Here is an 11,335-nt window from a genome sequence, read left to right on the forward strand (position 1 = left end):
TTGTCGCCCTTGAACACCAATGGAATTGTCAAATGATTGTGTTGTTCACCAGTGAGTGAACACCTTGCGAAGAAGCTAAACAGAGGGGGTTTCGATGATGCTTGCGGAAGCGGCAAAGGAATTTGTGGTTGGCGAGGATGTCGCGCCAATGCTGGTAGACAAGGGAGGCGCGAGGAATAGAGGCACCTCAGAATTGAGAGTTGAATTCGGTGGGGCTTGCGGAATCGGAACAAGAGTTGAATTTCGATTCGATTTGTGAATACAAGACCTTTGCTTCAACGAATAGTAAAAGGGGCTGCAATCTCTTTGCCTAGCACGGACCCACATGTCATGGACTCGTATGTACCTCTCCTCGCACCGAACGAGATTCCTTTCTTTTCCTCTCGTCCCTTTCGATCCTCTCCCTCCCTCCCCAAGGAAGGCCGGCGGCGCCATGGCCGAGACGGCGTGGGAGCTCGCCGAGCTATTCGTCCTCCGCCCCGTCCTCGCCATCTCCTTCGCCCTCTCATTCATCCTCCTGAGTACGTACGGCGGCCGCCCCCCTTTTTTCTTCCTCTCGTCTGGCCGGTTTCCTGATTGAGATCCCTCAGGCTGGTACGTGGCGTGGAGGACGGTGCTGGTGCACGTCCCGCTCGTGCAGGAGGTCGCCGGCCTGCGCCCGAAGAAGAAGCCCGCCAAGCCCAAGCCCCCCAACCGCGGTCGCATCGGCAGGTTCTACCAGTCGCAGGCAGAAGCGCAGAGGTGAACGAAGTAACCAAGATTAGATTTCTCGGATGTCCCCCCAAGGGGCCTAACCAAGATTTTTATTCCGCTTCTGTTCCAGTTCAAGAGTATCTGATCTGCTGGGATTTGGATGCACTTGGTCTATCCAACAAAGTGGCTTTGGTTAATCGACAAATATGATGTTACGATTAGCTGCCGCTGGTTGTTTCAGAGCTGCCTGCATTCTAGGGATTATTAGAGCAGCACTTCTAGTCACTCTTAGAGAGCACAACTATTTAACTTGCAGCCATATTGTTTCAAAACTTGTTACCCTTTCTATAAAACTTGCGGGGAACATGGTTGGACAGCAATGAGATTATTGAAGATATTGAGTTTCATGCACCAACCGACCAGTGGAACTAAAAGTCCGAACCGATGGACAAGGTTGGGCAAATCCATGTATATTTCAACACAGGAGAATGTCCATAAAGCCTTATTTGTAGCTAGCTAGCTGCTGAGACAGCCAGTTTGATATCAAATGTTAGTTCGATTACTCTTGTGGACTGTGGTTAAGAGCTGATGCGACTTGGCGAGGAATTGGGCCATGCTGGTCTTCAGAAAATTCAGACAGGAACAGCGTGGCCTGGTGTGTCACGGAGTGTGGCTATTCAGAGTGTTGCACTCTCTTCAGTTATACACCCCAATCACTTCAAACCATACTGTGCTCACCTGCATAGGTTATAATATCTTATATGACATTCTGACAAGATAGCCGAGCTTTTTGTATAAACAATATAGCCTGGTTTCGATTTTCTGCTTTTTTCTATTGCATTATGTGCTAACATGAACATGTCTGTTTAATATTGGTTAACAGGGACACTAAATTGGAAGGGACCTCTTAAGGAATAATCTTTGGGACTTTGAAGGAAGCCCTCATCTCATTCCAATTCAGAATGTTGTACATCCAATAAATTGACAGATTTTCTCTTTTAGGAGCAGATGTCCACACACTTATTTAGCTTGCAAACCCCAGATACACAATAATGTATCCACTGTATATTGCCCCTGTGTAAAGATGCACAATAATGTATCCACTGTATAATGCCCCTGTGTAAAAGTTAAGGATGTTGTAATAAGATTGTACATGCATGTACTAGAATAAAGACAGCACATGTCCTCTGCAATAACCAGTGTACCATTTGCTTCACAAAGTTCTCCTTGTTAAGATGTGATATAGCCATTGGCTCATAACGGATGAGCACTTCCAAAGATGAATATTGTTTTTATCTGATGGTTATAATCATTGGCTCAATGCAGAGGTTGATCAATGATTAATTCAACCATGAGAAATCCAACAATCATCATTGTTACAACACATGTCGAGTAATTCATGTCTAACAATGACAACTCACACCAGCTATTCGTACAACATGAGACTGGAGAGTTTGCATTGCATGCTCCAGCTACAAGGCTCACAGCAACTTCATGCAGTCTTTGCCTTTGACAGGGCCTTCTTCCTCTGGGCAAGCATATACGTGAACATGTGCGGCCCACCTGCAGTCACCCAAGTTCAACAACAAAATGTTCCGTGAGGTCCTATTTCACTTATAGTATCGCTTTATTAATAATGTCAAAAAGGATGACAATCACTACAAATGCGAAGGGTAAAGGCGAGGTAAGAGGGTTTATGTACCTGGAACATAGACACCGATGGCGATAGCACATGTGTAAAAGTAGTCAAAGGAGAAATTCCATTTGTTAGGCATCTTAACAAGGTATTTCTCGGATACCTGGTCACCCAAAAGATAAAAGTAGTTAGACAAGATTGTTATCAAATGAATGACATGGAGTTTGCTAATCCTCTTTGGTTATTCTAGTTACCTTAATGTAAGGAAGAGCAATGTAGATCAGACCGACCTCGCTAAGGATACCGGTAGGATACAATATCAGAAATGTGCTATACCTGCATACAAGCAATGCCACGACAAATGAATGAAGTTCACTTTCAAGATAATGTTTTTGAAAAGGTAGTAAATTTCCTCTAAATTTGATGAGATGATGCCCTGCTTGGAACGGAAATAGTACTAACCTGAGCCATAAAAGCCAGGAAGGTGCAAACCCAAGCGTCTCCTTCAGGCCAAAGAAGGAATATCTGATGATCTACATGAAACCAACAAATTCCGCGTTATGGTACATACTCAAATATAGATAGAGACCATCCGAAATTTCTGATTTTAACCTCAGCAAAGGAAATTTGTAAGAAGTACCTCCGTGATGGACCAGCTTATGACCAAAGAAGTTACAAGAATATGAGATTGTGTCTGCAAGATAGATGTACAAAGTGATGAACCAACATTGTCAAACAAAATTTTACTTTCATCCATCCAATATGAAAAGATACAACTCGCCAGTGCTCAAGGACGATACCTCAGGAAAGCTCCACAAGATGCCCCATGTAAGAAACAACCTTGATCCTATTTGTGGAAGGGTTGCAGTGACAGGAGACCTTACCAACCCTAAAATTCAGATTATGCAACAGTTACTAAAACTGAATAGATACCAAAAGAGTGACGAAGAGCAATCTTGTTTTGAAAATCTGATACTTGACGATTTTTGAAGAAAGGTAAGAATAACTTCATACCTACAAGCCCATGAAGAATCTGCGCCCACCAGCAGCACGAGCGCCAGTGCCAGGCAAACACAAGATTGTCAGTAACTCTCAAACTTGGATGTGCAAAGAAATAAAGTAGATTGCTACTGTATATATATAAGTCCAGAAAGAACTAGGACACCACATTAAATTCAGAACAAAGTTGTAATAAGCACGGAAATAACAATGGAGTTGAATCATCATCATGGTGTTTCGATAAGTCTCTCTTAGCGGTACTCGGCTCGGTTCACAGAGTAATCTGGTCGATTTGGGGCACCACATTTTTTTACTGTTTGGTCAACTCCACATTTTGTCTCTGCCTTAACTCAGTTCAGAGCAGTAATCCATCCTACTTGATCTATATGAGAAACCGCACCTTAAGAGGGTAAAAGTTACTGCATATTTTGACTAACATTCATGCTCTTTTACCAAGTCAAATTTTGAAGCTAGGAGTCAACTCAAAGAGGGGGGAGAGAGAGGGGGGAAGAAGAGAAGAGAAGAGAGAAGCGGACCTCCATGACGGCGGCGGTCTGCGCGAGTTGCAGCGGGCGCTCGACGGCGGCGTAGACGCCCTCATGGCCGCCGCCCAGCAGCGCCGTCACCGCGTAGTAGAGCACCTGCGCCCTGCCAACCAAACCAAAGAGATCCGAACTGGTCAGACCCAAAGCAAGCAACGAGAGATCCATCCATCCATCCATCCATCAAATCCAATGAAAGAAGGTGCACCATCCGACGAAGACGACCCAGTTGTAGACGGCGAGGTAGAGCCGCCGCACCGCCGACCCGACGCCGGCCATTTATTTGTTCTCTAGGCCGCAGACGCCGCAGGGCTGGGATGCGGCTGCAGCGAGGCGGATCAAATAATGGCCGCCGATGTGTCCCGCTGCAACACGGAGGCGGAAGGAAGAAATAGCACGCGGATCGGGAGTTGGATTAGGAGGCGGCTGGCCAACAAACTCTGCCGGGATCGACACGCGATCGGTTTGAATCCGGACGGAATCTGGCGAGATCGGATCGTTCGGACACGACGAGCGAGTGAGCGAGTGGCGGCCAGCAGCTCGTGGCAGTTAGTTATTGCCGCTGCAGCTGCTCCCATCTACCCAACCGCCCGCCCGCCCGAATCCAGCTTGCCCAATCCCCACCACACGCGCCATTTCCTCATCGGGCACGCAATTCAAACGCCGATGCAAAATCCGGGCAGACGATTCTGCCGCCCGCGCCGTTCTCAGTAGCTTTCGAGCACATCAAACAGCTCAACCAGAAAATAATAAACACGCCGAAAGCGCGACGGATCAAGAAACCTCACGCAAAAATTGCTTCCGTGTTTTCAGCCGCACGCTGTAATGGTGGATGGATCTTACAGCATCTGTCGATCGCAACAAAACTGTGAGTTACAAGGGGGGTACAACGGGGAGGATCGGTGCCTTGGGCTAGCTACAGTGCGGCGGCGATGATCCCCAGCTCGGCGCAGAGCGGCTCGACCTCCTCCTCCCCCAGCAATGAGAGGGCCGCGAGCCCGTAGTATGAGTGGTAGATGTCTGGCAACTCGTCGTCCGGGAATTTCGAGAAACCTCCGTACTGTTGTCCAAGCAAAAAATCGAGGAAAAAAAACGAGTCAGTAAAGGACCATACATATAGACCTGTTTGAAAACTTGATTTAAGGTTTTATATTTGGTTGAAATCTTGGAAAAAAAGTTGCCAATGGAGGCTCTAGTTTGGGACAATTACGCATGTCTGGCAGGTGAGCAGAAACCCCCGCAGCGCGCCGTGGTCGATCAAGTGGTAGGCGCCAATCATCTTCAAGACGCCTCCAATCCTGAATGAATGAAGACGAGTCAAATGGGCAGCAAACAAATTTTTATCGAGGTGTTGCTGCTACCGCCTGCTTCTCAGCCAAATAGCAGTATACACAGGAATGTTAATGTGCTAACCAGAAAGCGTAGCACGTATCACTTGGCTTGTTTCTTCTGCCCTGAAATCCCCCGTCTGCCGCTTGCCTCTACACAATGGTACTGCATTGCGTCAGTAATGTTCACCGGTAAGCTAATAAAGAGATTTTTGCTGATAATTCAGATTTACTTCTCATGTAGACTATTGTGCATTTTTACGTCATGTAAAATGGCAGATTTTAATGGATAACTGCAGAGACACATTTAAGCAGAATTTGACCTGAAGGCACCACTCCAGGAGCAATTGTACGTCAATCGCCGCAGACTCTCGTAAGTTCGATGCCAAATCAACTTGAATGAAACCCATTAGATATAGGGCCGCAACAGCACAGAAAGTTCCCCCACCTGGCTCACTAACACAAAGTCATACAATGAGAATCCATAACCAAATTTTGCAAAACAAAGACTTAACTTAGTTGCCACACAATTGAAACTCTAAAGAATAACCTCCATAAAGTAACCAGGTAAAGAAATGCACTGCCTACCATGAGATTCTAAACCGGGAACCATGCCAAAGCCACCGTCATATGACTGCACGCAGTAGAAACAGAATCAGGAAAGGCAAATAGCATGGTGCTGAACACTCTTACATCACTGAAAAATGAAAACTACGGTGCATTAGGAATTTTCACAAGCCAACCTGACAGTTAAGAATGTATTCCTTGGCCTTTTCCTTGTCCATTCCTGACCAATCTTTTAGCATTGAGCAGATCGCAGCTGAGAACAGAGCTCAAATGCATAACATTACATCCAACAAAAAAAATCTATTATTAGCATATACAAAGAACAGTGCTCCTCACCTGCGCAGTATACAAAGCGTAGGTCTGTTTCTGCACCAATATGAGTAGGCATGAAGCTATAAAAAGATGCATGTTAAGTTAGCTAATGTCAGATGCACAAAATCAAAGCCTTCTGAGTTGACCAATAAAACAGGAAAGAAAGCAAAATGAGCAGAGAAGCACTAGACTACTTGCAAACATTTCGGAGTATCATCAGTACAACACCTGAACATTCTAGTACAAATACACACCAGAAAAGTGGTGTTCACCGGTGTAAAGTTTGTTGCAATGAGAGTACATAGTTTAAGTTCATGCAGATGAAATTACACATGGTAAATGAAAAGGCTTACAACTAATGCATATGTTCCTGAAACAAAACTATAATGAAGGATGTGGATTGTGAATCAACCATGGGGTGCTATGAAAATCGTAAAACAGCATGTGAGGTATGTGACAAGGTGAAACTATTCCAGTGATTATTTCCTAGAAAACATTCTAGTGATAATGTTAATGCAGGTCGTAGATGGAAATACCTAGATACTTCCCAGGTAAATTTTGAAGTCTAACAGTCTAAGTACCATGGAGACCAAAGCTAAACACATACCTTCCGTCTGGTTGCTGCAGTTTTTTCATCGACAGTAGAAGAACATTGCTATCAAGGTTTAGTACATCATAACCTACAATCTTCAATGTAGCAAGAGCAGAATAAGTGCTTGCTAGATGACTACCATTGTGGCAAGGGTCCTGAAACAGAGCACAGGTCAGTATATGGAACTGTCACAACAAATAAATAAAATGGCAAAAAATGTGGACTTATATGACGAGAAAAGGTTGAGTCAAGCATTAATCACCCATACCTTCACCAAATTTGAGGGAAACTTGGTTGTTCTAGAGCCACAGAATCCATAAAATTGCCCTGCAAATGAGTGAATTGTTATGTAATAAACATATTGCATCTAGAAATACGAATTATATACATCAGAAGAGTCTGCTTACCATTATCTAAGTCGTCGTTTTCCTCAGGGTGTACTTGAAACGACAAAATCCATTTGGCAATTTGATCCTTGTTAACCTAAAAAAAAAGATAGGTACACAAATTATTACTACATTACTTCTTCCTGAACAGTCAAGGTGCATAGGTAAACTGAAATTTCCCCAATAAACAATTAAACTAGCAACCTAACATGGTTGATCATTCTAAAAGAACTTCAAGTCACAAAAGTGATTGCTGGCAGATAGCTTTTACTTATTTTATGCAAATGCTATTCATTTAAAGGCTCGGAAGATGTAGAACTTCTTTGATGTTTCTATATCTGGTTTATGCAATTCACCAGAGGGAAAGTATGCTGATTGATAAACCTGAAAGGTTATTATCATGTGTTCACGCAAGCAATCGACATTGAGAAGGATACCCTTAATTGCTAACCAACTAGACAGCTCCCAACTGCACGAAGAATTCAGCCAAAATCTTATAGGGCTTAGACCAAATAACCAAAACTGAGGGCACCAGTACCACTTTGTTGCTACAAACCAGCATCAGCATCATCTGGGTCCCTTTGCTCTTATCATCAGACACCAAACCTTGTTGAGCTTAGTTATGACATCTAGTTGTCAGGCAGGTCTGCATCCAATAACCTCGCTAACCTCTAACTACTTGGGAGTTAAAGTCTTAGTGGACTGGGTAGTGGACTCAAATGCTTAAGCCTTGCAGCTAGCAGTTGCTGTTACAAGCGTTTGATAACGTTGATCTGCGAACTGCATTACGTGTCCCCATATTTGTGATTAGTTGCATTTATTGCTTATGAATACTACTCGCACCTGCCCCTAGAAAAACATCGAATCATTTTTTTTTTCATACTTCTAATTGTGCACAAGCATCCGTTGCTCTGAACCAGACCAGACCTACTGTCTGATGACGAATTGCCTTGATAAGTCATACTGTTCGATGGTGGATTCGTATGTTGATTGAATACGTGGAGTAACTTATTTTTTATCCTGAGTAATACTTGAACCTGTACATATTTTGCAATTCGATTCGAAAATAAAAACAGGGCAGCTTAAGTTCAGTCGCCGCAACCAAATTTTTCAAAAATTTGCCACCCTTTTCTTCTACACCGTAGCGCAGAAATCTACCGATGTGTGTGCGCATGCTTCAAAAATATTTGAATAAACTGAGCACAAGCATACAATGGCCTAGTATAATCAGTACCTCACGCGAGATCCAAAGCTATGAACAGAGGACAGCCGCATCTAGACCATGACAGAATACAGATCACTCGGAAACTCCCTAGAATTCCGCGCAATTCGTTCAACCGTGGGCAGAGTACATGCCTAGAGGGCGGGCAGCGGGATAGATCTCGGCTGAGCTTACCCGGTCGAGCTCCCGGAGGAGGGAGAGGCCGGCGACGGCGAAGTAGGCGAGGGTGAGGTGGTTGACCTCCTGCGTGGCGTAGCCGTCGGGGAGCTCGGACGACATGAGCTCCCGGCACGCAGCGTGGCGAGCCCCCGACCATGAAGGCCCTCTCCTCGTCGCCGCCGATTGGTCTGGCCGGTGCGGGAGCACGAATCCTGGCGCGCTTGGGACTTTGCGAGGGGGCTGAGATGAGATGGCGGTCCCACTTGTGTCCGGTTTCCGACCGTGCCGTACTACACTTCTGTTTTTGTTTTTCGGGCGGGTATCGTATTCCCTGCTATCTCTTCTCCGTGACGAACACGATGCCGTAGAAGGTTTGCAACAAAGGTTTTTTTTTACGCCGAAATCCACCACACGTGTGACATAATAGACATTCGCACACACACCATGTGTGGCATGAGCAGGGACAGCCGACACGGAATGTGTGTGGACGAATAGTAGAATTGTCCACACGCATGGGCGTAGCTATTACGTGCCACACACCCAACAAGTACTACGCATCCCCACCCTGCGCGTGTGGCACGAAGTAAATATGCCCACACGTCATGGCGCAGCTATATTAGATACCCACGGGATGACGATTTAGTTGCCATCCAGGATGGCAGATGTAGTTATCCGGGATGATAAATATGGTTGTAAAAGTATGATAACTCTTTCTGTTTTGGTTAACTATAGTTGTCATGTCTAATATATGGTAGTTGCTGCGCGTACTCAAACCATAGTTGTCGTGTGTGATTAACTAGTTGCCACATATGGTCAAACAATAGTTGCCATGTGTGTTTATCTAGTTGCCACGTGTGGTTAATCATAATTGCCATGTATGTTTATCTGATTGTCACATACGCGCAACTGCAGTTGCCGTCTAGCAAACGAATCATAGTTGCCATGCGTGTTTGCCTAGTTGTCATGTACGTGCAACTACAGTTGCCATCCAACAACGTACGACTGTCGTGTGGGTGAAAAGCAGTTCGCCCACACGCGTGTGGACTAGGTGGTGGCTGTGTGGGCAGAAACTAGTTCGTCCATACAGCGCAGCTGGCAACTGTGTGTTGTGGGGCGTGTGGGCGACCTCTCCAACGCCTACACACCGGCATTGTCCTACGTAGTATGCGAAAACTGCCTCGGTGTATCAAGATTTGTGCAAACTTAACTGGACGGTGATCCAAACGTGTGAACGAGTTGCAATGTTGCTACACGTGTGGGCATTAGTGTTTTCGATTTTTTTTTGCTTGTGAAACAATTGTATTACTCAACTCACCAGTCCTTACAATCATCATCGACTACCTGTAGAGAACCAACAAAGTATTAACAAAATGGAAAAAGAATAAATTGTTCTCGGGTCTGTTTAGAACACATCTAGATGTGATATAATTATATCATATCTAACGTGATGTCTTGTGGTTTGGTTTTTTTGTCCTGCTTTTTTTGTTTCTTGTTGCTATGTTACTTATGGGAGATTAGATGTGATATCCTTAAAAAACATCTAAATATGAATTAAACAAACTGTTCTCTAAAATAGTTTAAACATTATACAAAAAGTAAAAATAATTTATCATAGTATTATGGTATCTATCGTTTTCCCTTTCTCCTCCTGAGAGTAGCATTGCTTGCTTAGAGCATCTATCACAAGAAGTACCAAATTCCGGTTCCCAAATGCCTGCACGTCAGGACAGTGCCGGGTCGCGTCCTTTTTGAACCCCTATATGTCTCTGCATCCAATCACACTTCTCAAAATTCGACTCAAAATGACTGGACATCTTTTAGACATTTTATCAAACAGTTGACACGTGCACCACGGACGCACGGACACGCGGCTGCGTCCAGCCAGCCAGCACGCGGCGGCACGGCCTGGCTAGCCACCCCGCTGGTACACCGCTACGTCCCGCCAACCAGACAGCGCGTGGTTGCGGCCGACAAGCCCGCCAGCACGCGGCGACGTAGAGCGCGCAGTCGAGCTCCCAGAGCGGGGTCTCCAGGGCTCATCGAACCGAAAATAGGTAAGCTCCGACTCGAATGGGGGGCGGAGAGCTCCGGCTCCGGCCCTGATGAAGCTATATATTTAGGATAGGGTCATGAATTTGTTTAAGATACCCTTTCTAAGGACATTTCTAAAAAAACTAGAAGCAGTCGAAGAAAATCATCATCCACTCGACCATGAAGCCATGTTCCACTCGACAGTCTTGAAGACACTCGACCGTACGGACAACCACTCGACTACCAGAAGATCTAGAGCCACTCCACTCTGCAACGGTCGGGATTCCAGTCATAGTCTTAATGGTCATTATGTATTTTTATTACAAGCGTTACCTGTAACCTCTCCATCTTTATGTACCTTAAACCCTTTATAACTGAGGGCGGGAGGGGTCTGGCGAACTCTATATAAGCCACCCCCTCCTCAGGGACAAGGGTTCGCATTTTCTGTAACACACACGCATATAATCCAGTCGATCGTCTCTGGGCTCCGAGACGTAGGGCTGTTACTTCCTCCGAGAAGGGCCTGAACTCGTAAAACTCCCGAGTACAACTCCTCCATAGCTAAGATCTTGCCTCTACATTCCTACCCCCCATTCTACTGTCAGACTTAGAACCACGACAGTTGGCGCCCACCGTGGGGCAGGTGCCTTAGCAACTTTTTGGAGAAGTTGCAATTTTTCCGATCCCCTTCATCATGGTTTCGGGCGGAGGTTTGGCTGAGGGCCGCGAGATCCGTCTCGGCGCGCTCGTGTTTGTCGCCGACGACTCCGCTTGGCTTCAGGAGGCTCCACTCGACGTCGACGCACTCCCCATCCGCGGGGCAATGCACTTTCGCGCGTGCGTCCACGCCGTCCTCCTGTGGCAGGGC

General features: G+C 45.6%; 3 protein-coding genes across 3 annotated transcripts; 1 reads left to right on the forward strand and 2 right to left on the reverse strand.

Annotated features, from left to right (window-relative positions):
* Positions 1-310: 310 nt before the first annotated feature.
* Positions 311-1,909, forward strand: LOC125530534. The gene is made up of 3 exons (XM_048694917.1): positions 311-521; positions 591-741; positions 1,577-1,909. The coding sequence occupies exons 1-3, from the start codon at positions 326-328 to the stop codon at positions 1,602-1,604; spliced, it is 375 nt and encodes a 124-aa protein (XP_048550874.1). The 5' UTR covers positions 311-325; the 3' UTR covers positions 1,605-1,909.
* Positions 1,901-4,461, reverse strand: LOC125530533 (very-long-chain (3R)-3-hydroxyacyl-CoA dehydratase PASTICCINO 2A). The gene is made up of 9 exons (XM_048694916.1): positions 4,079-4,461; positions 3,865-3,976; positions 3,344-3,362; positions 3,130-3,218; positions 2,970-3,023; positions 2,792-2,862; positions 2,584-2,665; positions 2,396-2,492; positions 1,901-2,256 (listed from the first exon to the last, which is right to left on the reverse strand). The coding sequence occupies exons 1-9, from the start codon at positions 4,147-4,149 to the stop codon at positions 2,186-2,188; spliced, it is 666 nt and encodes a 221-aa protein (XP_048550873.1). The 5' UTR covers positions 4,150-4,461; the 3' UTR covers positions 1,901-2,185.
* Positions 4,462-4,654: 193 nt separating this feature from the next.
* LOC125530535 (geranylgeranyl transferase type-1 subunit beta) lies at positions 4,655-8,648 on the reverse strand (the record flags this gene model as incomplete). The annotated part of the gene is made up of 11 exons (XM_048694918.1): positions 4,655-4,930; positions 5,081-5,168; positions 5,284-5,351; positions 5,522-5,646; positions 5,787-5,832; positions 5,942-6,018; positions 6,102-6,157; positions 6,685-6,824; positions 6,938-6,996; positions 7,077-7,152; positions 8,452-8,648. Coding segments are annotated over 11 exons (1,076 nt in total), but the record flags the coding sequence as incomplete, so codon positions are not given.
* Positions 8,649-11,335: the final 2,687 nt, after the last annotated feature.

Source organism: Triticum urartu, unplaced genomic scaffold (assembly GCF_003073215.2).
Source record: "Triticum urartu cultivar G1812 unplaced genomic scaffold, Tu2.1 TuUngrouped_contig_6382, whole genome shotgun sequence".
Classification (NCBI taxonomy): Eukaryota; Viridiplantae; Streptophyta; class Magnoliopsida; order Poales; family Poaceae; genus Triticum; species Triticum urartu.